Source organism: Electrophorus electricus, chromosome 3 (genome assembly GCF_041902795.1).
Source record: "Electrophorus electricus isolate QZ-2024a chromosome 3, ASM4190279v1, whole genome shotgun sequence".
In the NCBI taxonomy this organism is placed as follows: domain Eukaryota; kingdom Metazoa; phylum Chordata; class Actinopteri; order Gymnotiformes; family Gymnotidae; genus Electrophorus; species Electrophorus electricus.
The window spans coordinates 6,134,251-6,158,155 of NC_137499.1; the positions used below are offsets into that span (position 1 = coordinate 6,134,251).

Below are 23,905 nucleotides of genomic sequence, written 5' to 3' on the forward strand. Positions count from 1 at the left end.
TTAATGGTCACTGCTGTTGCCAGAGGCACACGGGCAATGGTCATTGAACATGAGCCACCTAGCAGAGGATTGTGATACTGCGATACCCATTAATGTCAATATCCAAGCATGCAGTGAACATGCAGACTTTCGGCAATGTTGTATAAAGAACGCAAAACAAAACTGCAGCGATCCATCCATCATCTTTCATTCTGCATGAAACAGCAGTTCCACATACCTGCGTGTATGTGTATTAATTATAGGTCAGATCAGCAACGCAACACCACATTATTAAATATTGATAAACACAGGAACATCACAATATCAGTGCAGTAATCATCAGCAGTCTTTCCTCCACTGAATTCTTCATACTTCAGCTCTCAGTGTAATAATACACTTGTTTTGGCATTCATTCATAATTCATAAAAGCCAAGCAGAAAAACCATTAAGAATACATTTTTCAAAATGACACGAGAAAGAAAACCCTATCAGGGAAGTAGAAAAAGTCTCTTTAAATACAGCCTGAGCAAGAAAAATGACTTGTGAAGGGTGGTATCAAATATTTTGAGATCTGTAGCCTGAGTAGAACATGCACTGCAGGGGTGGAGAGACCATGCAGCGCTCATAACAGGTCTGACTTCATTTGACCCTGTTAATTCGAAAAAGTTGCACATCTTGGAAAGCCAGACTTTGTCATTATCATATGCATAAATTCAAAATGATCAAGCCTCCAGATCTCAAGGACTGTGTCTTCTTAAATATTCTCATCCCCATCTCTCTTTACCTTTCCAGAAATACCACTCTACTCCTTCAGGGCTCAGCAATCTCAGAACAATATCTGGAGATTATACAATATCTCAGCATGCTCTCTCTGAGCCTTGCCCAATCCAAAAAACTATCCATCCGTTTGGGACCTCCCTGCCTTCATCTAACGCTTTATCCTGCTCTTTGGCGGAGGCAGACGAGGAAAAGGCCAAAATAGCTTCAAATAGTGGAGGGGGCGCTCCCAGCCAGCTCGCGATCCCCAAACCGTCTCTCAGCGTGCAGCCAGAGGACGGGCAGGCTCCGAGCCACACCGCCCTGCGCAGCTCGAGCCAGGAATGATCGTAACGTGTCGCACCACGCATCCGTGTGCTCGCCAGGGCTCGACTCCGGATATTCTGAGGCACTTGTGAAAGGCGTAAGAGCAGTACGATAACGAAGGTGACAGAGTACAGTGTACCCCTCTTGAAACTACTGCATTTATATTCATGCTTCAGTTGTTTGTAGAGTTCTGTGTACTGGGCCATTTGAATATTCTCACTCACATGGATTTGCCTTGATGCGACATATTTTCAAATGATGTCACTCCATCATTTTGATGGAGGGACTTGTCTTTAAATGACATCCTGCCAATACAAATATATATATATAAACATTTCTGAAAATCAATTAGTCAATGCCTACTCCATTGCTTGGTTTTTCTAAGGGAGGAACCTTTATGTCAAAGTGACGAGCCCAGCTCTGTGAAGAGCTGCATGTCCCTAGATAACAGTGTCTAAAATCAAGCTGTTTATCGTGTTATTTATAATGTCAACAGATCGAAAGTGTATTATGCAGAAACCATCCGCTGAAACTTTGTATGCAGCGGTCGCGTCTGGGACAGAGTTTTAATACTGAGCGGCATATTGCTCCTGGGTTCACCTCTAAATAGGCAATTATGGTTCACTGAGCTCTACTTGTTTGCTGGCATTGTATAATGGCGTCCATCGTTTACCACCACTCCTCAGCTGACCTTAAGGATGGACAGCGAAGTAGGAGGGGCCTTTTATTGCTGGATTAAATGCTCTGTGTGGACTCCTCATCAGCCAGAACACACTAGTAATGAGTTCGGGTCATCCATTCATGTTACAATAGCTCTGGTCACGGCGTTGCAATGCTTCAAGGCACAAACATTCACAAACACACACACCTACAGTTTGGTGACAGACAAAATGTAGAAAGTCAAGCTTTCTTGTGTGTGTGTGTCTCTGTGTGAATCTCTCTCTCTCTCTCTCTCTCTCTCTATGAGCCATGTAGCTAGTCAGTCTACGTAACGTCTTTAAACCTGCTTTACACCCATTGCTAAAGGCGAAGTCCTCCGTCTGAGAGAGAAAAATGGAGAGACTCAAGGTGACCATCGCACCTGCCTGTGCAGCACCACGGATACTCATTCCTTCCCCCACAACCCTGTGGCTCCTCACAGAGTGAAACTCGCCCATGGCTCTCTGTGTTCTCCCCGTGAGCCGCCACCCCATAATCACACTTCCTCTCCTCTGCCTCCTCCTCCTCTTCTCCCTGCCTGCCTATCCTTTGCCACGACTGGACACCTCCATCCCCCACTTGCTCTCCACCTCTCTCCTCCAACCTGGCTCATTTCCCTCCCCGTTTCCTCACAACCCACTCTTCTTCCAGGATTCGTGCCCCCCCCCCGATCCATTGTGGCGGGTCCAGCTGGATCCGCCTCCTGCTCTGGGCCCCATTTGTACGGACTACTTTAAATTCCGTGCCAGCACAGAGGACCAGTACTAGCGTCAGTCTTTTCGGTCAGTAAAAACAGACCGCTGCTCTGCTTTCCACGGAGAGCAGAGCCAACGCTAAGATTCGTTTCCGGTCAGCTTTGCTCAGGGACGGCCGATGATGAATCTTGCGCGTAATGAAAACACCCGATTCATAAATTAAAGTTGTGGAGATTAAGACTTGGACATGATCCTTCCCAGTAGGCTTTACCCACCATAACTCATGATTGTTTAATTGCTATAGCGTTCGGATCGTCTGGGCTTAAGTGAACGAGCAGATCACGTGGGATTAGGCAAACATTAGAGGCCGGGCCAAGGGGGAAATCACACGCCTGGAAAGAGAGGATTAAGACCGAGGTGAGGGGCCGGTGCTGCTTCTGAGTTCTGTAGGCTGTTAGTACTTTCAGTTGCGCAGGACACAACAGGACTGAAGAGTTTAGCGCGTGGGTGGGATGTGCGGTGGGTCACCTCACGGTTAGCCTCTGGCCAGCACCCAGAGTGCAAAGAGGACAGCCAAATGCCCCCTGACGCCATGTGGAAATACAAAAACATCTAGTGCTGTAGCATTCTCTCCTACATCAACAAAGAATGCCACCGGTATGTTCACTGATATTTAATATGAAATATGGGCCCCAAGGTCACATTTCGTTAATTCAGTTAAATGGTAAAATGTTTATCAGGTGGTTAATTATTCTACACTAGCGCAAGATTGATGTAAACGTTTTATGTAATGAGGTATTCGCAATGCTCAGTGTCAGTACAAAAGTTAGCTTGTACTTATTGTGATAAGAGAGCGCCATCTAGTGGTCTAGACCAATGCATGGAAAAACGTGTCATTTTCCAGTATAGAGCAGCCCTGTAAAAATAACTTTGACCTTAAAACACCAGCTACAGTTACTGCTCACGTAGACTGCGAAGTAAGCACAAATAAGTCAGGGAAACTTGAAAGCTTAAAAAAACAACAACAACAACATTAAAAACAGTCATTTCGGTCACCTGTACTTAGGCGCTAGCGTATGTAATACATTTTAAGTGGAGCTGCAGGCCATTTCAGACGCACACTTACATTTCCTACCCTGCCGATACACACCTGTAGACAGGGCCTCTTCCCGCTCCGTGTCGCTGTCGGCAGGCTGGCGGATGTTCCAGCTGGTGATGGGTAGCGAGGCCAGATCCTCCAGGCTCTTCAGACGCAGCATGTCCATGTGGTTGCCGCCGGCCAAGTACCTGGGGATGAAGCAGGCTTTGCCACTCCCAAGCACGGCACGGACGACAGCGTCAGTGCACACCTCGTCAGCCATGCTCAGAAACACAGCCACGCGCCGGCTGCTTTTGTACCTGGGGTGCTGGAACAGCTGCGGGAAGCGGGAAAAGCGAACGCAATTAGCAGTTCTGGGGCTGCCTAGGATTTACTGGCGAATGACAAAAGTAAATCATTTAGTCAAAATCATGCCAGTCAATCTTTAACCATGTGACCTTCCTGTAAATGTCCGAGACTCAGACATACAGTCTCAAGGTTATAGATTATGAGGCACATCACAACTACAATATGGAGCAGTAGGCCTATAATCTGTATGGTTTTGTCTATATCATACAGACCTAATTATAGCAATCCCAGTGGTACATCTTACAAGTGAACCACTAGTGATGTTTCATTTGCTATTTGACAGGCCAGTGGTGACAATGAGTAAAATGCAAAAATGCCATATATGACTCCTTTAAGAGTGTGTTTAAATAATGTGCCCTTGATGTGCTTATTCTCATTAAAGTAAAATCAGACTAGTAATCGGCATTTCATCTTACAGCACAACACACTCACAGGTCTAGCGACAGGTGCCAGTAGAGCTCACAGAAAAGAGACCGTTAATTTTGGAAATGATACGTTAATGTGGACCTATGCACAGAATTATACTATAAAATTGTACAGCCTCCCCCTCTGAATAACACAAACATGGCGTACTAATTTGGAAGAAGTCCTACATCAAGCTATGGAATGACCCATATTACCCCATTTAATCAGTTCAACTCCACTTCAGAATATAGTCCTGATCACTTATTTATCTAAGCAGCTCTAATCAACCAGCTCGACGGTGCAGAACGTGAGCCGAACCAAAGCGAACTATTCGGTGTGTGAATGGTGTCCTGGCTGTGCCCAAGTAAGATTCTGGCATTTACCTTTTGAGACACAATCTGTGACTGGCGAAGTTTCTCTTCTTCACTCAGAGAGGCCAGTCTCTTCTTTACCTCTTTTCTAAGAGCTTGCTTGGCTGCACGCAAGGTTGCCATAGCTGCGAACTGAACTCGCGGGCTGAACACGGCGTTGTCGCTTCGCAGGAACACGGAACTGAACGTGAACGAGTTAAAACGTTAGCTAACATGCAACCGAATAGCTCATCATTAACCGATTTGCATTTTCTTACGACGACAGTATCTGCTGGACACACGTGTGCCAAATCGGCCGAGGCGCTATCGACCACGTGCCCTGGTGGGCGTGGCTGAGCAGAATCAGTTCCGCAGTTTATAACACGCGAACATCCGAATGTTCGGGCCGAATTCTGGAACGCGGCGTTCCCGACAGAGAATGCGCGTCTTCCCAACAGTTGCACACGTGTTTTCCTTTAGTATGAGCTGTCCAAGCATGTGATCGATCGAAGAGTAGAACGCTGTGGGCCTGTCCGCAGCAAGGCGTTCTGGGATAATAAATGATTCCTACTGTGCACATGCTAAAATGCACGATTAAAAGGAGCATTTAAATGTGCCTTGAAAATAACGCGAAGATATAAAGACGTCGTTGTCCGCCCGTTTAGTGCGTCATGGTAACGGTTACAGGGGGGGATGGAGTGACAGAAGTCACAGGCTGGTTCTGGGTGGGAGTAGCTGGAGAAGGGACGAGCTCTGGTCTCACGGATTGGTGTTTAATAATCATCTGGCTAGTAGCACTTAGCCAAGGATCCAGTCTTGTTACTTTCGGCAGTAAAGTCATTTAATTTTATTTGACGCCCAAAAGAAAGTTGAATCCTATTTTCGCATAAGAGCTGCGAAGTCAGGAGGTAAGTTTTGCTCCCCTAGAGTTAACGGCAAACTAGCCGGGTAACTGAGCTAGCAAGCTAGCTGGGAAGTTTTAGCTAGGCTTAATGACACGTTTTACAAAGCAAAAATAGGTACGTTTCGAGGAAGCAAACTTTTGTCGCGGATTATAACGATCCCTATTATGAAGTGATAACTTTACTGCGCTTAAATAACCTAATTAGATAGCTAGATGTCTTACTAAAAAAGACAAAATGGATAGATCGTTAGATAACTACTTCTATTAAAGTCGGCAAACGGGAAACCTAGCCAGCTATCATTTGCTTGCTAGTTAGTTATGTTGTGATATTCAGTGTTTGCTTACTCTAGCTACATAGCCTACGGGCTGGTCACCCACTGATAATTTGACCTAAATAGTTATGGTCTTCACAAACAGACGTTACCAAACATTGTTTAGTACATATTCCCTACCAAATCACTACTGGTCTTAGATGAGGAAGTGCTAGATAACGTTGGCCAACTACTGTGCTGAAAGTCTTCCAGACATTTTAAACTGTCCAACTTTTTCATGATGGATGTAGCTATCATATTTAAGTGAAGTATATCTGGGCATAGAATAATGACACATGGGTTTAAGCAGGTGTTTTGCTTGCGTTTGATTTTACCAGCTATGGACTATTTCCTACTCCAATATTCCCAGCTAGTTATTTAATGCTGCTCTGCAGAATACAGAGGATTATGGCAGTGAACACTGCGCGGTTTCGAGATGAACTGAGTTATAACGTCGGGAAGCTTAATCAACCTAAAAACTGCACGCATGCAAATAGTTAGTGTTGTTACTTTAGTTGTCGTAATGTCTGAATAAGTGTGGACACCGGCGGTAAGCTAGCTTTTGGATAGCTTCTGTCTTTCTTATAGCCATTGGTGCATTCGATCACCTGGCTCATGCATAGTCTCCCAGGCTGAGACTCTGCTCCGGGAGCTTGGCTTGTTGCGTCCCCGGCGGCTTGGCTGTGCCATCCTTGTCTTTAGCGGTGTGCGTGAGCCCGGTGATGGGACCAGCTACAGGGCAGTGTGTGTGTGAACATGCCCAAATCACAAGAGCCCAGCGCTGACGGTGGCCTAGCCTGCAGCCGTACATGCGCATGGATGTTGTTTTGCCCTTTGGTAAGTATCGGCATGGTTCAGAGCTCTTTCTGTTGTGGTGTTTAGTTTTATCTGCTTGTTTTGACAAATGGCAGTGCCATTAGACGGCAGTGTTGTTGCTTTTGAGGCTGCAGTTTGGCTTCAACATTGACTAAACCAGTCTTTTGCAATGATAACGTTGTAAGTGTGTTCGCTCATAGGGTGAGAAATGTGCTTTATTTGGCCCTGTTAACGGACGATTGTGTAAACGCAGATCTTCTTTTAGCCTGAGGATGAATTTGTGAATGTCGTCTTTTTGTGAACCCATGGTGTTGTTTACTGGCGAACACGTGTAGCCACTCCCCGTGTCTCAACTAGATCTGACTTTGCGCACAGTTTTCACGTAACTTGAAGCTGCTTTGCTGAAGTGCTAACTTGATCATCTTGGCGGTACAGATCTGTGCTCCCAGCGGACAGTGTTAATACTCCACCGCATGGCCGCGGTGTGTTTGCAGTACCTCAGAGGGAAGGCACGGTAGTTGGAGAACAGGAGCGGTTTGGCGTGGGCGCTCCTCTCAGCCCTAAACTTCCTGCAGGAATGCTCCTTTTGAGGCTTGAGTAGCAGCTTTATCTGCTCTCTGCTTCCTTCTACTTCACCCAGTGACTCGGAAGAGAAAAGGCTTTGTCATTTCAGCGCAAAATATGGGGCTCCACACTACATCACGTTTTAAGAGACAGAACATAGCAAGACGCTCCGAGTCTTCCAGCTCCAGCTTTAAACCTCAGACGGAGGACCGGCATTTTAAAATCGCTTCTGGCTTCCTCTTTGAATCTGCATCATTTATCAGCAAGGCCGAACGATGTAGCACCTCTCTCCTAATGTGCAAGCAGATAGGGCTTTTGTGTAATTAACTCTGGTTTCCCTCATGGATTGTAATTCCCGCCATGGAACGTCATCCAAAAAATCAAGCACTGCAGGGAATGAACCACTTTAGCGGGTAGGAACCACTTTTCAATATGCACACAAACTTTGTTAGGTTTCATTCAATTGGTAACCCATCCTGGAACTTTTGCATGAGCCCATCACACTCACAGGGACTATGTAGGTGTGATGTTTAATGTCCACTGTGACAGTAGCAGAAGAAATGGCCATCAGTGAATGGCAGGTGCACACCCTTTTGGGCAGATAGACCTGGGACGTTACGAGGGAAGAGCAGCCGTTATTCCACCTTTTATATTGGCTCAGCCCAGAAAGTGTGTTTGTGCTTTCAGTCTCATAGACTCCACTGTAAACTGTAGTAAAGCATGGAGTCCCAGAATCCCTAGCGTCCTCTTAAGACTTTTACTTTGTGGAATGATGTAGAACGTTTATGATGCAACAAACCCGACGCTCTCCCTTCTGACGTTGCTGCTGTTCTGTTGTGGCTGTACCACAGGAGGGCCATGGCTCAGGACCCCAAGCCGACCCAAGCACCCCTGCTGTGCGCCACGGGCTGCGGTTTCTACGGCAACCCGCGCACCAACGGCATGTGCTCCGTGTGCTACAGAGACTCCCTGCAGAAGCACAACGGCGGCGGCAGGGTCAGCGAGCCAGGTAAGACCACGTGCACACACACCACATTAGATACACTAGCTTCTATTTATTTCTTTTTTAAAGGCCTTATTTGTATTTTTTTAAAATGTCACAACCATTAAAAAGAAATCTGATATCACTGAAAACTACACTTTATACAAGTGTTATTTTTTTTGTGGTGGTTATGTGGGGTTTTGTTTTTTTGGTAGAGGGTTATGTTTGGGTTTTTTTTGTTTTTTTTTGTTTTTTTAACTTAAAATTGTATTCCAGTGTAATTCCAGACCACTTCCAAATATTCCTGTAATGTTATTCCAAAAATGTTTTTAAAAAAAAACTAGACAAAACAAATTAGTTTTATGATGCTAATGGCTTTGCGTTTAGTTTGGATTTGAGTTTATGAAGTCTTTAGTTCTGGCACAGTGTCAGTGTCGGGCACTGATGGAATGTCCATATCAACTTTGGGTTTCTCTTGGTAGCTCTGTGTGGCTACAGAACCATTACTCACCAGCAAGACTCATGTCTTTGACCTTCACACATGCCCCACTTGCCAGGAACCGACGCCGCAAAACGTTCCAACACCTTTTGAGTCACAGTATCTGCACCATATTTCTTACAACTGTCTTATCAGTTCATTTCGACGGTCAAACTGACTCATTCACAGCATTGCTTGAACTGCCAAGAGACTGAGTTATGGGTCTGAGAACTGTGTCCACACTGAACCACTGTCCTGTCCTTGAGGAGCATGACCATACCCAACCACAGTGATGCCTTTGAACTGTGCCCACGCACAACCACGGCCGTGTCCTTTAGAAAACCGTATCCACACCAAACCACAGTCATGTGGCAGCATCTGACCCAGGCTGGTGTGCAGAAGTGTTGATGTTTTTGTTTTCGGTTCCGCCTCTGGTGCCCACAGTGTCAGCCAGCCTGGGCAGCGTGGAAGCCTGTCCGCCCGCACAGTCCGCCCCGGTCCCGCCAGGCCCGGTGCTGGAAGAGAACAGGTACGACTTGTGTCCACGGCCTGAACACGTCTTGTGTTTTGCGCGATATTCCGTCCCTGTGTCTGTCCTAGGGCGGTTTCTTTGGCTGCGTGGCTGTCCGACGCCTGTGCAGCATCGCTGCCAAAATGCCTTCGTCCACCGCCTCAGATGTTGGTATTAATAACATCTGAATTTCCTTTCAAGCAGCCAAGGCCACGTAACCACAGCAGCAGTCGAGCAGGCGGAGCCTGCTTCAGAAACATCTCAGGCCAAGCTGAAGACAGATGATGTAGCAGGTGCAGGTCTCCCTCCCTCTCTCTCTCTCTCTCTCTCCCTCTCCTTAATCTCTGCTTTTTCAGCTCAGAATGAAGCAGTTGAGGTCTGTCCAGGGCAATGTGACAATGAGGCGCCATGGAAACGGCCTCGCCGTGACCCCCGCACACTCGCTCTTGCTCTGGGCGCCTCTGTTTGTCATTGTTTGATTTCAGGGCAGTCCAGCTAATGCACAAAGTCCAGTGCAAAGCCTCAGATACCCTCTGATGGCCCAGCAGCAGGGATGTACTGTTTTTAGCTTCTATAGTTTAGATCTTGACTGTTAGTGTACTCCTAAGTGCCGATTTGGAACTGTTACTCTAATTATCTTGTATTATTGGAGAGTGTGTCCACTTTATTTTAGGAGAAATGTAGGTGAAGTTGTTTTGAAGAACACTGAAATCAGAATCAAAGGTGTGTGTGTGTGTGTGTGTGTGTTAAAAGAGCATTTTGCAGTGCTAGTGTTCAGAACGTAAGTGGCCGGACCATGGCTGTGTTGCCGGGGTCAGGTGGGTCAGTGGAAGATAGCACTAGGAGAGGCAAAAGGAGGTGTGAGGAGATCCTTCAGCTAGAGACAGTGGTGAGGGGGGTGCAAGCCGAGGTAACCTGCGCTAGTCGCGTAGCTAGTTAACCCTAAATCCTAGTTAAATGAAATGCCACTTTATTCTTCCTGAGAGCTGTTTTTAAGTTCAGTTGGGCTGTTTTCCATAATGTCATGTTTGTTTGTTTGTATCTGGGTTTGCAAGATTAATACAAGCTTCAGAAATCAGCCATTTTAATTCCTCTCCAACTTATTATTTTAGCTATTTTAACTTGATGGATCAGTTTTCAAATAGTAATGCTTTCTCTCATGTTTGGTTCAGGGCTGCAGTCAAGAAAGAAGTACTTTAAACTTTAGGAAACATCACTGCCTTCTTTTCTCGTGTGTGTTGGTTTAGTTTGTTAGTTTTTCGCTAAGGTCATGGGTTCAACCCCCAGAGTGCACACACAAACAGTCATACTAATAAATATATGTAAGTTATTCTGGATAAAAGCATTTTCCAAATGCTGAAGGTGTAAATGTAAGATTAAATGTTCTTGAGAAACACATCCAAGATTGGTTAGGTTTAGGGAAAAAAACGTGAGTAACATATTACTTATATGTTCTTGTACAAAAGAGTGATTTTATAGAATCAGTTTAACTCTACTGCAAACAATACAGAGACCTTAACTTGCTTTATATAAAATTATGAGCATATGAGACACTTGGACAGAAAGTATTGATGATTAACTAATTTGAACTAAGCACTAATTGGATTTGTCTGTAAAGTGTCCTTGGGTTTTAGAAATGTGCTGTATAAATGTAACTGAATAATAATAATAATGTTATTATTATTATTATTGTTGTTATTAAATTTTACATTTCACTTATCGATATTGTACTGAAACATCCTTATCTACATGGCACTGCTTTAGTTTCATTTCAATATTTTATTGAAATGAAAGGTATATCAATAAACATATAACTGATTCATTGATGGGCTCTATGTGACCGTATCCTCGTGGTTAGTGTGTTTAATGTGAATGGCCTCAGTCCATGGGTATTTTCATATGTGAATCATATATTTTAATATTTTGAATTGGGAGCCCTGCCAGCTAACCACCAAGCTGAATTGTGTGTTGTTTTTGATGGATAACGTGTATCTCAAATATGTTCACTACTGTCTTCTGACTCGGAATTAGACCTCTCAGTGGAACCCTTCACCGCTGGGCTGGACAAGTCCAAACCGAAGAAAAACCGATGTTTCACCTGCCGCAGAAAAGTGGGCCTCACCGGTACGATCTTTTTATGTCCAGAAAAAGGTCTTCAGAATTTTACATTTGATACAGAAGAATGATGGGTCTATCAAATCAGAATTGCTAATTTATGTTGCATATCTCTCAAATGAACACTTTGCGCTCTCTCTCTCTCTCTCTCTCTCTCTCTCTCTCTCTCTAATATTTAAAAAAAAAAAATATATATATATATATATATATATATATATATTTTTTCTTTTTTTTTTAATTTATATTTATATTTATAATAAAAACACCAAGGGCTGCTAACAGTGGAGGGAAGGAAGCGGTGTGCAGCCTGCATGCTTTCGTTTGCGTAATGCTAGCCCTTTCCAATCACGTGTCGCTCTGCATTAGCCGCTCAAGCGTTTGTGGGTGCAGTGCTCATTCCCGCTCCCCCTTGTGCTAGGCTTTGGGTGCCGCTGCGGGAACCTGTTCTGCGGTGTCCACCGGTACTCTGACCTCCACAGCTGCACTTTTGACTACAAGGCCGACGCGGCTCAGAAAATCAGGAAAGAAAACCCAGTCATCGTCGGGGAAAGAATTAAAAAGATCTGAGCTTGGACGACCTTCGACCTCCTGGTGTCGCGGATCCCCTAACGCCTTTCTTCCCTCTCATCACAAGTTCCACCTTGAACTCTGAACTATAGAACCAGCATAGACTTATAAAGCATGCATGCCACACGGGGTCGCAGCCTGGCAAATATTTCACATTTGGTTTTCGAATTTGTTTCTAAATATTTTGTGTGTGTGAGATTTTGCAAACATTTAAGCTTTTTTATTTTAATTTGTTTTACTAATAGGACTTTCCTTTGAATATTGTGAGACTACTTGAGGGACTGGACTTTTCTGGAGTCTGTAAACAAAGATTGCATGCTATACCAGTGAATTATTTTTCATTTTAATGTTTAAACTGAATTGTCAGATTTAGTTTAATATTAACAGTTTAAAGTGTGTGGGTCTTTTTATCGTTTATTCCTTATTTAGATACATGATGAAAGGTTTATAATCAGTAACACAGGAGAAGTGTGTTTGTGTGTGATAAGCAATCTGTATGCACATCATTACTTGTGATTTTAATTTTCATTACTATTATTTATATTATTATTACTATTATTTTTTTAATTAAAAAGATCATTTGCTAAAGTAAAACTATCAGAGTGCGTCCACAGATAAATGAGCTGTTTTGTTTTCTTCCACCTCATCTGTTTGATTGGTTAACATATTACACGCACAAATGTCCTACGGTTTAGATCTGGATTTGGGGATATCACATAAATCAGTTGGCATATGTTCAAATTATGTTTCTGTATTAATTTTACTGTCCAAGTGTTGCTTTTATGCAAAATCTCATAGCGGATTTGTGCTGAGTCATGTGCAAGCCGGTTTACAAGGTTTTCCACACGGACTTGAGATGGGAGGATATAAAGGCTCGCGCGGGATTGGCCGGCCGTCCGGATCGGGAGGTGGGAGCTCCGTATGGCTGCGGAAAACTTCTGGAAAGGCTTACTCGCACTAGTGCTGCTCACTTTCAACAGTAGTCCGGAGTTCAACTGCAACTTCAACATGTCCTACATAAAAGTTGACGCAAATTCAGACTTCTCTTATCACAACCTCCCTTATGGAGTTTTTTCGACTCCAGACAATGTAAGTTAAAATCCTTTATTTCTAGGCTCAGTTTTATTGGGAAATGTTGCACCATTAACCAGGTCGTCACTGGCAATTTATAAAGATCCCGTCACTGATTATCGGCTAAAGAATATACGGCCAAAGTGTTAAATGTTGTTGCCAATTTCCCCTTTGCATCGTGAATAAATGTCGGTTTCAGTCACGGCACAGGATCGGCGTTGCTATTGGAGATCACATCTTGGACTTGAGCGTCGTTAAGCATCTTTTCAACGGACCCGAACTCGCTGCGCGTCAGGACGTTTTCGACCAGGTGAGCTTTAAAGACCATTTGAAACATTCGCTTCTTTTCGCTGTTAGCCTCCGGTAGCCTGTACCGAAGGCAAAACAAAAACCCACCAGCGCTTCTTTGCACAGCCTACGCTCAACGATTTCATGGGCCTTGGATACGATGCGTGGAGGGAAGCCAGAAGATACCTACAGATGTTTCTATCCGCAAACGAGTCCACGCTGCGGGACGATGTGCAGCTGAGGAGCAGGTACGTAACTAAGTGCTATTGCTCAGAATAAGCATGACGGCTAGACTAAAAGAACAGAAGTCCAGCTGGAGGTGGGCGTGTACTGAGAGACGACGAGAACAAAGTCGCCACTTTCCACATAACATACGATAACAAGTATCCATTCGTTTGTGTGTCCAGTTTGGCTGTTGTATCACCTGGAAAACATGCTCCATTTTTCATACTACTTTATGTGAAACATTTTTTCATGATTTGCTTAATGTGTCTACAGATTGTGTGTGTGTGTGTGTGTGTGTGTGTGTGTGTGTGTGTGTGTGTGTGTGTGTGTTTCCAGAGCTTTTGTTGACCAGAGCTTTGCAGTGATGCATCTACCGGCTGAGATAGGTGAGTAACAAAGCTTCAAGTTCATCTCTTTATCTCTGTCTCATTTTGTGACACTGCGCCCTTCTAAGTTAATGTAATTACTGGTACTCTCCTTAAACCTGCCAGAAGTACAGTTCCTCTAGGCATGTACCTTGGTATCTAAGATCCAGATCTCCACCTGCTGCTATTCCTTCTGTTCCCATCAGTGGCCAACACTCAACATTTGCCAGAAGAGGGCGCTGTAGATTTCAGTTTGAAACCAATTCCTTTTTTCTCTCTAAACTTTTATCACTTTCTGTTGTTTTGGCGCTACATCCTTATTTGCAAACTAACCCATTATGCAGCTTATAGGTGTGAAGCGCTCCCATGGTGCCCTTCAGATACGAAGCACCTCATCGAACTGGGCTGTAACTCACTCAGTCGCGGTTATCAAGCAGGAAATTCTCCACGAGGTGTAGCGCACAAACGACACGGCGTGTCCGTGTTTGTCCACAGCCAGCAGGTCAGCACTTTGCTGGGAATCTTCCTCTTTATCGCTCCCGTTTCCTCTGTCTTCCTGTTTCCCTTAGGGGACTACACGGACTTCTACTCCTCCCGAGACCACGCCACTAACGTCGGGATCATGTTCCGTGGGAAGGAGAACGCGCTGATGCCCAACTGGTATGCATCAGCCCAGCGAGGCCCCCAGCACCGTCAGCAAGCCTGACGCATTGGTTCCGTCTCACTTTGAACATTTCGGGTGTCCTTGCGGTGCATCGCGCGTAGGGCGTGAGAGACTCAGCTTGCAATACCTTGGAGGAATCCCTCTAGCTCTCTCTCAAACCCCCCCGTTCAGTCTCGTCGCTTTGTATCAAAGCGGTTGAGCCGCATAGCCGCCGTCCACCGTGAGCCCCAGCTTCAGCCCTGCCATAATCTGTGCCTGGGAGTTCAGTGCCACGCGTCTTTACTGTGGTCTTACTTGGAAACACCGGGGGCTCGTTTCTGATCCTTCGAGTTTTTTGCCCGGGGACGGAGCAGCACGGTGAAGGGGCACTGCAGGACAGGCTGTGGGATTCACCTCGGCCTGCTCGAGAGTTCCGGTACCGGCCACGGTGTCCTCGGGCTTGGGTAAACGTGTCCTCGTGCTCCACCGGGAAACGGGAGTCTTAAAGGTGAAAGGTTAAAGGCATTGTATGGGCTTGGAGAGTGAAACGGGCAAGTTCGGCAGCGGGCTCTGATGGGACAGGCATTCCGTTTCACTGCAGTCAAATACCGCGCCGTTCTTGACTGAAACGCAAGGACACGCATTGTTTTGGTCCATTCACAGCCGCACGCAGTGGAATGCAATACAGCTGAGTCGATTTCAAGGTAGTTTGCATTCAGGCTGGACACGTTGTCAGCATTTTTTTTTATTTAACACAAATTCACACACATTGTCTTTTCTGGTGGACTGAGTGACGTTAAATAGGTGGAAGGAAGATTGTATTCAATTCTGAGTTTTAAATGCAAAACAACGTGAAAACAGCATAACAGAGGTCTTGTTTTGCAGCCTGGCGCTCATTCTGCATGTTGCTATTGAAAGGTAACATGTGTACTGCCTTTCGCATTTGCCCACTGTTGTGATTGCATTTCAATTTGGCACGTATCCCTCTCTATAAGATCATTCACACTCTCTCTCATACCTTTTTGGTGGTTTTTGGACAGGGTGTCGGGTATGTGTGGGTCTGCTGTCATGCTGTTATGTGGGGACGTGTCCGATTTGGTGCGCCACTCCACCTGAGGTGGCCTGCTCAGTGGCAGTGTGTCCTGCAGGGAGAGACTCCTAATGTTTCTGCTTCCCAGGCTAAGGCTACCAGTGGGCTATCATGGGAGAGCTTCCTCGCTTGTAGTCTCAGGAACCCCAATCAGAAGACCTCGGGGCCAGATGAGGCCAGACCCAGGTAACATCACTCACATACACACACACACACACACACACACACACACACACACACACACACACACACACACACGCTAAAACGTTAAGGTTGTTTTCCTTGTCTCAGTGCTCTGTCCACGGTCCACAAACTTGATCGTTCTCTCGACATGCAACAGCACCCTCTAGTCAGCAGTTAGGCAAATAGACCCAGAGACAATTTGCAAGGGCATTTGAATGTCACACTACTTGTTGGAAAGCCTAAAATGACAAATAACAGTCCGGCCTCCCTTTGAACCACTGTATTGTCTTTGTCTTTTATCACAGAGGACCATGACACAGTGTGTTTCAACTGCAGCCAAGTCATTAGGCCCTAATTACAGAGAGCACAGCCCTGTAACTCAATACCCACAGGGCATTCATGGCAAAAAGTCAGAGGGGACTTTGCTCTCCTAAAGACCCCAGAGGTCGCTGTCCCGCCACACCCGTGCTTTCATCTCCATGACGCCGCCACGCTGCGCTGACCGTGGCTGGGCCGCGACAACCCGGTCGATCCGATCTAGTGCCGCGTTCCCGAGTTTTACCAGGCAGGAGTCTGAGCGACTGCTGCGAACAGCTGTCGGTCCGTGCTGCGCTGACGCATCTCCTCTTCCTCTTCTTCCTCTTTGATTCCCAGCCAGAGCTCCTGTGTTTGGACCATCGAAGCAGTTGGACATTGAGCTGGAGATGGTGAGGGGGTGCTTCCTGTCACCTGCGCTGCTGCAATGTGCTTTCATTCACTGCGTAGATTTGCAAAAGTAACAAAGATGAAAGACTCTTTGTAATGTATGTACGTTTATGTAGGATTATATACAGTGTGACCTTACTTCATGAACACAGCTCAGAACTGTATGCGGCACATGCCTGGTTCTTCTGTCATTATTGAAGTCACAGCTGCTGTGCGTGCGTGTGTGTGTGCGTGCGTGTGTGTGCGTGCGTGTGTGTGCGTGCGTGTGTGTGCGTGCGTGTGTGTGCGTGCGTGTGTGTGCGTGCGTGTGTGTGCGCGCGTGTGTGTGCGCGCGTGTGTGTGCGCGCGTGTGTGTGCGCGCGCGTGTGTGCGCGCGCGTGTGTGCGCGCGTGTGTGTGTGTGCGTGTGTGTGTGTGTGTGTGTGTGTGTGTGTTCTGTAGGCATTCTTTGTGGGGCCAGGTAACAGGCTGGGAGAGCCCATTCCTGTGGAGCGAGCCCATGAGTACATCTTTGGCATGGTCTTGATGAACGACTGGAGCGGTGAGGCTTCCCCCCCCAAACAACAGCCCCCAATACACCCGGTGGGACGTAGACAGGCAGGGGCGCCGCACAAACGCTCCAAACAAGACCTTCTTCACTTTCAGCTTTTTCTTCATTTTTCTCCCATTTTCGGTCATTGCACCATTCTGGGCACCTTCCCTCGTGATGTTCTTGTGGTGCAGTTCCTGCATGGTTTTGCTTTCACATTCGCATGCCCTGGGAGGTCCGAAAGGGCCGGACGGCTTGGACAGTGAAGAAACTTTCACTGGAACTGAAAAATTGAAACATTCCATAGTCACGTTTGTGGTGATGCCTTGGCTCTGGTGAGGTGCGCCTAGCTCGAGGCCTACGTAAGCGCTCTTCTTCGGCTCAGCGCTTTTTCTTCATGGCTGGTATAACGTATTATTCAGTGATGCAAAACGGGTGTTCATGGTCTGTCAGGTTTTTGCCTTTTTAAACCTCCAGGGAATAATGAGCAAAATATTAAAAATGTTCATACCAGACATGACCGTAATATAAAACATTATGCATAGTTTTCAAGGGAAGCAAAGAAAGGAAAACAACTGCAAAAAACAAAGCAAAACAAAAAAAGAAATTTGCTGGTCAGACCTATTTGAGACTTATCTGTCTGGGCACGGTCCTAATATTCTAATGAGCATGCTTGATTGACATCCCTCTGTTCAACAAATCAAGCCCCCCAGGCAGTTCAGTGAGAACCACACCCAGTGGCGCAAGCTGGGAGAATCATGATTGTATCTCCCTACATTTACAAAATCCACCCTTCTTTGTTAAAAAAATAATAAGAATTCTTACATTTCAAATCCAGTATACTAGTGTTTTTGAATCAAAACAACTACATTTGTCACTATTTATTTAAAGAGAGCATTGCATGCTGAGAGTTGCTATGTAATCATATGAAGTCATCATGTTGCCTCATGGAATTACAGTAGTGAGGAGCAAGTGAACGGCATACAGTTTGTATTCCGTATTTGGAAATGGACTTTTGAACATTTCATGTGGTCATGTAAATTTTTAAGGCATTTCAGTCAGAAGCTCAAGTTAGACATGCGGAGTGATTTCACAATACATAGTTAGCCAGCGGCTTTCAAAATATGGATGTTTTGAGAAATCCAAGAATTAGGTATTTTCATTTTTCCCCAGTTATTTATTTCATGATCGTTCTGTTACGTGTGTATGTAATGTTTTTAGATGCAAAACACCTCATGGACCTGGCCTGTAGCTCACTCGCACCCATTTAAAGATTGTCCACAAGGGGGAGCCATGTAAGAGCGTTATGTAAATACATGAAAACGAAATCCTAGGATTTAAGCAAACACAAAAAAGGCAAGGCTATTTAAGAATATATAAAGAATATTTCTACTATAACGTACAGGTAGGGCCCATTCATTAACGCTGCCTTTTTTTATTTATGTCTGGAGAGATCAGAGCGCTTGTTCTCTGCCTTCTTCCATTCGGATAGCCTGCAGTACGGTAATGGTGACATATTCCATTAGCAGAAGGCAGATGTCCAGAGCTGCCCTCCTCTGGCCTCTGAAATATGGGGCACACTGTACAAAGCTCCTTCTAGCTCGGTCTGTCTTAGCCTCGCCGTGCCTTTGATTCAGTGCTGATTCCCAGCCACGCTATAATGGCCTTTCAGAGTAACTGTCAGTTTGTTTGTTTTTTATTTATTATTATTCCATTGAGCACCCCGACTTCTCCCAACGTCCAGAGAACGAAGATGTCAATGTTATGTTGTGAACTCGTTGGAAGTGAGAAACTCCAGTTACTCCTAAGCCAAGGTCTGCCGGCGGGCACGGAAAAGCATTTGCGGCACTGCTGTGTGCTTGGCGTTTGTTCGGAGATGTTGGCTGAACGCGGAGTTCCTGCTTTCCGAGGCTGGAGCCAGTGTTCTTCAGAGGGGCCGCTGCGCTGGCGTGCAGGGACGTAGCCGAATTTACTGCGTAATCTCATAAGCCATTATTTCAAATGACATGTGCTTGTCTTTAACAAGGTTAATAAGATATCTGTCGAAAAACATAAATAAATTTTAAAAAAAATCAAACAAAACCACAGTTTGTTTGTATTGATAATTTTCAGGATATTTCCATCACTTGATGGGACTTATTGGGAAATATCAGATACCTTTATACCAAAACAGGTTTTGTCCATGCATGGATTCGACTTCACCAAGTAACATTCCAAGACGGCAAGATGAGCACCACAGCTTTGAAGAAGAATGTAATAATTAGGCAACATGTTCTGTTTTTCTCTCTCTCTTATTTACATTACTGCGTAAGGGCCTGACATTATCTGAGCAGCTTTAAGCTGTTTGGAGGGTTGTGGGAACTGCTTAGACTTTAGCTGCCTGTTAGCAGGTTATACAGCTGTCTGTTCACAAAATGTGTATGCGTGTGTGTGTGTGTGTGTGTGTGTGTGTGTGTGTGTGCAAGCGAAAAAATTAGATCAGAAGAGAGCTGGACCAAGACTGAAATTAACATCACATTTTATGAAACCATTTCTCCGCACAGTTGAGTTAAGCTTTGACTTCTCAGATCAGGAAAGAAATTGGTCACGCATTGAACCATCTGAGTCTGCAGGCTTTTGGTCACTCCGTAAAATATTAACATTATGACTTCTTAACGGAATGATAAGCAGGAATTTCCTGACAAATTGTGGGCATGGAAGTGCATGTCTCTCGTTATGTCTGTATTTCTGGAATGGTGCGTGTTTGAAAGCATTCTGCATCTGTTCTTAGCTGTGCTCGCTGCCCTTGAAAAGCTGCTCAGGCCCACTCGACTGAGTCAGAAGCTTAAAAGTTAATGCTGGAAGTTGATGATCTATAACTTTGTTCTCTCTCTCCCTTCCTCCCTAGCCAGGGACATCCAGGCTTGGGAATACGTACCGTTGGGTCCCTTTTTAGGCAAGAACTTTGGCACCACCATCTCACCTTGGGTGGTTCCCATGGAGGCATTGATGCCCTTCGTGGAGGCCAACCCAGTTCAGGTAATCCAAGCCGATTCTTGCCTATCAGAACCTATCGAGCTCAATCGTTCATACACTGCATGCGGAGGTCCTGCAGAATTCATGACGTAGTGTTACTGTTGGACCTAAAAATGTCTGCACACACAATCCCAGTGCAATGGAGCACAGAAAGAAATGTCAAGAATCCCCTTTATTTTGTTTACAGAGTCCGGTACTGATATTTCCACGATGCTTATTCTGAAGGTTTACTTCTCTCATCACAGCATTGTGAACACAGCATTGCCTATTTATGCTTCATTACGTGTGCATTATTATGTATGCATGTCATATCCGAAAGTCTCAACGTAGTGTCTCAGTAGGCTGGTTGTGAGCGTAGTAATGTGTGTCATATTGGATGGAAAATCGATTCAGTTCTCAGTTCAGACTGGGTTTAGTGTCCTGGCCACATAAACGTGTCCGCCAGACGCTTGAAGCATACTTGTATCGAACTGATCAGTGGTTTAAGGCCACACCACCAATAAATGTAATTGACATGCAGTTATATCAGTCATTGACACATTAGCGCTTCGTTCTCCGCCACGACGGCTCATGCCGTGGAGGAGGTGTGACGGCGTGACAGAGAGGAGCGGAGCTGCACGCCGCACACGCTGCGTATGTGGGGATAATGGAACGCACCCAAACCTGCTCCCTGAGTTGCTGCTCTTATCTCGCGTCACGTGGCCCGTTTGGGTGCATTGTTGGTGCTCGACCTCCCGTGTTTGTGCTTCCCTCCATAAACGTCCCATACATTTGACCTAATGGCGTTTCGACACTTTTAGGACCCGGAGCCCCTCCCATACCTCCTCCACAGTGATCCGTACACCTTTAACATCAACCTCTTTGTCTCCATCAAAGGTACGTACGTGCAGTTAGATTTTATATAACAGTCACTGTATTAAGAGTCTGCATGATGCTCAGCTGTACCTGGCTAATGTATTTCTCGCTCCGCCCAGGGGTAGGCATGACCAAGGCAGCCAGCATTTGCGAGTCCAACTTCAAGGTGAGAGACTGGTCCTGAGCGTCATGTTGGAACACGCCCTGCAGACCTGCCTCTCCAACTGTGCTTTCACCTGCCTCACCCACCCCTCCCCGCCCCAGCCTCTACCCCCAAGGTCAATTACCATACCGTGCGTTCGTTGCCGGAGGCAGCCAGCACTGTCGAGGGCCTCCGAGGAACGTGTTGGTCTCTGCTGACTTAAAGCTGCGTGCTATCGCTCAGTCGGCCGATGCCCGTACCCGCTCAGTGCCAGGCTGGGTGTTATCTGTGCCCGGCAGATGGCTGGCGCACTGCGGTGTTCAGTAACGGCCTCTCCCCGCTGTAACAGCAGATAGACGATGGCTCTGTTGTTTCTAAGGCGTGGGATATTGAGGGGTTTAATCTAGCTTGCTATCAACAACAGTCGACTGGGATTGTCACCAGACATGCTGAACACTGAGAAGCTACTAAAGCTTATTAAGTGTAGTTTAATATTATAGTCGATACAGTCAGTACCTATAGGTTATAGTTTTATTTGATTGAGTTTTAGTGGTAAATGCATACTGTATACATTTAAGGGTTCTTTGCCATATCAAGCGTCACAAGATTTGATTTGCTGATCGGTGTGCTAGTCATGGATCTCATGATTAATGAAATAGGATCAAGTCAAGTGTGCGTGTTTATACGTGTGCGTGTTTATACGTGTGCGTGTGTTTATACGTGTGTGTGTGCGTGTGTGCGCGTGTGTGTGTGTGTGCGTGTGCGTGTGTGTGTGTGTGTGAGAGCGACACTGACATGTCTTGTATTTCCTCAGTACATGTACTGGACCATGAAGCAGCAGCTGGCACATCACACAGTGAATGGATGCAACGTCAGACCAGGAGACCTACTAGCATCTGGCACCATCAGTGGACCGGTGTGTGTGTGTGTGTGTGTGGAAAAGGGAGAGAAAGAGAGGATGTATTATTGGTATACTGTGAAGATATTATTATTTTACAGGTGGATTTGTGTTTGTGTAGTAGCACTGACGTGTGTGTTTGTGTTTGTGTTTGTGTTTGTTCGCGCATGAATAGGAACCCAAAAGCTTCGGCTCATTGTTGGAGCTCTCGTGGAGAGGTTCAAAGATGATTGATCTGGGTGGAGGAGAGACCAGGACTTTCCTTAAGGATGGAGATGAGGTCACCATTACAGGTGGGACTGGAGCGTGTGTGCATGGGAGACGGTTGTGAGACCAAGAAATGTGCATTGAGATTGAGAGTGGGTGGGTGTGTGTGGGTGGGTGTGTGTGGGTGGGTGTGTGTGGGTGGGTGTGTGTGGGTGGGTGGGTGGGCGGGTGTGTGTGTGTGTGTGTGTGCGGGGGGGTTGTATGAAGGCTCTAGTGACTGACCGCACACTGAAGCCAGTACTGTAACTCCTGCTTCACTTGATTACTCTTGTATTGTACCTTATTTATTAAAGATGTCTGCCTCTCTCCCTCTCTGTTCTGGCAGGCTTTTGTGAGGGTCTGGGATACCGGGTGGGTTTCGGGCCATGCATGGGAAAGATCCTTCCTGCCCTGCAACAGTAACATACCCCTCTCCCCATCTCCTCCTCTCTCCTCTTCTTCTCTTCTATCTCATCCCTCCATCCTTCACTCACCCTGCTGAGTTCTTAATGCCTCATCAGTCATGTTCAAATATTCACGACCTCTACAAACCTCTTGCCACAATGAAGGCTACTTGTGCAGGCCTTTAAAGATTTATTTTGGAAATATCAAAGGCTTATTCTCAGTGTGAACTTTACATAAATCAATAATGTGTTTGTTATTGTCAATCTAGCAATAAATTGATTGATTCCTTTTCATTTGATGATTATATTTCATTTTCTGATTAGTTTCTTGGACTTTTGACTGGTACAGACGCAGCTTACAAGCTACACGTTAATAATATCCAGTTCAGCTTGTTTTATTTGGGTCTCGATGTCTTTTATTTGCTCTTTACAACAAGTGTTGGCAGCATCCTCACATGTTGCAGCCTTTCTGTTATGGTTATACCATGCAGACATTGATAGAATCGCCACTCTTACATTTCAGTCAACTAAAAATCAATGCCCATGTTCATCAAGCCTGTGAGCAGCAGTGCTGATCTAGGATCAGTCTTTACTAACGAATCTGGCGATGTGCGTGGCATGTGGATAGAACAAGACAATTGATCGCTCAAACCATAAAGACTTGCTCCTGTGTCAGGGAGTTAAACGCGATTGACCTCCTTATGGCCTTATCGAAGGACACACTGGCTGCCACTGCTTTTCCAAATGGGCTCCTGTTTCTCATTCTGTCCCAGTATGGGTGTGGAGGCTGGAGAAGCTAAGAAGCACTGGAGAAGTACATATTACTCCAACGCCTTCACCAAACTAAACAATTACTCCGTGTGTGTGTGTGTGTGGGTTGGGGAGACTGGCTGAGAGCATCTGTGTGAACTCTGTGAGCTGCGTGGGTATGTTAATTGTGTTCTTTCAAAAAAACAGAAATCTCATCTGTATCAATGCATGTACGTGGATGCGTGTGTGTGCGCATGTAACCAACAGCACACACAGTGTAAAAAGTGTAACAGCATAAAAGCTGTGTCATTAGACTGATTGCCTTTCCTGCACTCTATACTCACCTGCTGTGTTTGGCTCATAATGATTAGTAAGCAGTGTCATTCTGTCATGCATTGCACATCGCTGCTCTGGTCCACATTTAGTCTGACAATTACACCAACAACAACCGATAACTGCCTTCCCTTGGCCCGCAAGCCACTCGGTTTAGCAGTGTTTCCCACCAAAAGAATGAACAATTAAGATCCAAAGATCTTAAAGATCCAAGATTCTGACCTGCTGCATCAGCTGTCTGCTGGCTTTGCGGTATCT

General features: G+C 45.6%; 3 protein-coding genes across 11 annotated transcripts in view; 2 read left to right on the forward strand and 1 right to left on the reverse strand.

The window, feature by feature from the left end:
* mthfs (5,10-methenyltetrahydrofolate synthetase (5-formyltetrahydrofolate cyclo-ligase)) overlaps positions 1-4,973 on the reverse strand; it is a 41,975-nt gene extending 37,002 nt beyond the window's left edge. Inside the window, exons 1-2 of one of the 3 annotated variants that reach the window (XM_081710031.1) lie at positions 4,692-4,973; positions 3,583-3,871 (exon numbers count right to left, since the gene is read on the reverse strand). In XM_081710031.1, coding sequence (XP_081566157.1) covers positions 3,583-3,871; positions 4,692-4,802 — 400 coding nt within the window. In that variant the 5' untranslated portion in view covers positions 4,803-4,973. The remainder of the gene's footprint in view (positions 1-3,582; positions 3,872-4,691) is intronic. The other 2 variants (XM_035532067.2, XM_027004518.3) reach the window with 2 other exon arrangements.
* Positions 4,974-5,073: 100 nt separating this feature from the next.
* On the forward strand, positions 5,074-12,525 carry zfand6 (zinc finger, AN1-type domain 6). 6 transcript variants are annotated; one of them, XM_081710027.1, is made up of 8 exons: positions 5,074-5,566; positions 6,462-6,710; positions 7,639-7,666; positions 8,105-8,262; positions 9,158-9,242; positions 9,426-9,517; positions 11,256-11,348; positions 11,758-12,525. In XM_081710027.1, the coding sequence occupies exons 2-8, from the start codon at positions 6,683-6,685 to the stop codon at positions 11,904-11,906; spliced, it is 633 nt and encodes a 210-aa protein (XP_081566153.1). In that variant the 5' UTR covers positions 5,074-5,566; positions 6,462-6,682; the 3' UTR covers positions 11,907-12,525. The 6 variants fall into 6 exon arrangements, with proteins under 6 accessions (XP_081566153.1, XP_081566154.1, XP_081566156.1 ...); XM_081710028.1 differs by having other exon boundaries at positions 5,121-5,566; positions 9,429-9,517; XM_027004483.3 differs by lacking the exon at positions 6,462-6,710 and having other exon boundaries at positions 5,122-5,566.
* A 264-nt stretch (positions 12,526-12,789) lies between these two features.
* Positions 12,790-22,858, forward strand: fah (fumarylacetoacetate hydrolase (fumarylacetoacetase)). Of its 2 annotated transcripts, XM_027004532.3 has the most exons (14): positions 12,790-12,995; positions 13,177-13,287; positions 13,392-13,513; positions 13,827-13,876; positions 14,425-14,515; positions 15,677-15,774; positions 16,426-16,478; positions 16,917-17,016; positions 19,892-20,022; positions 20,820-20,895; positions 20,994-21,040; positions 21,831-21,932; positions 22,090-22,207; positions 22,507-22,858. In XM_027004532.3, exons 1-14 carry the CDS (start codon positions 12,828-12,830, stop codon positions 22,581-22,583), a joined length of 1,344 nt encoding a protein of 447 aa, XP_026860333.2. In that variant the 5' UTR covers positions 12,790-12,827; the 3' UTR covers positions 22,584-22,858. The 2 variants fall into 2 exon arrangements, with proteins under 2 accessions (XP_026860333.2, XP_026860334.2); XM_027004533.3 differs by lacking the exons at positions 16,426-16,478; positions 16,917-17,016.
* The last annotated feature ends 1,047 nt before the right edge of the window (positions 22,859-23,905 follow it).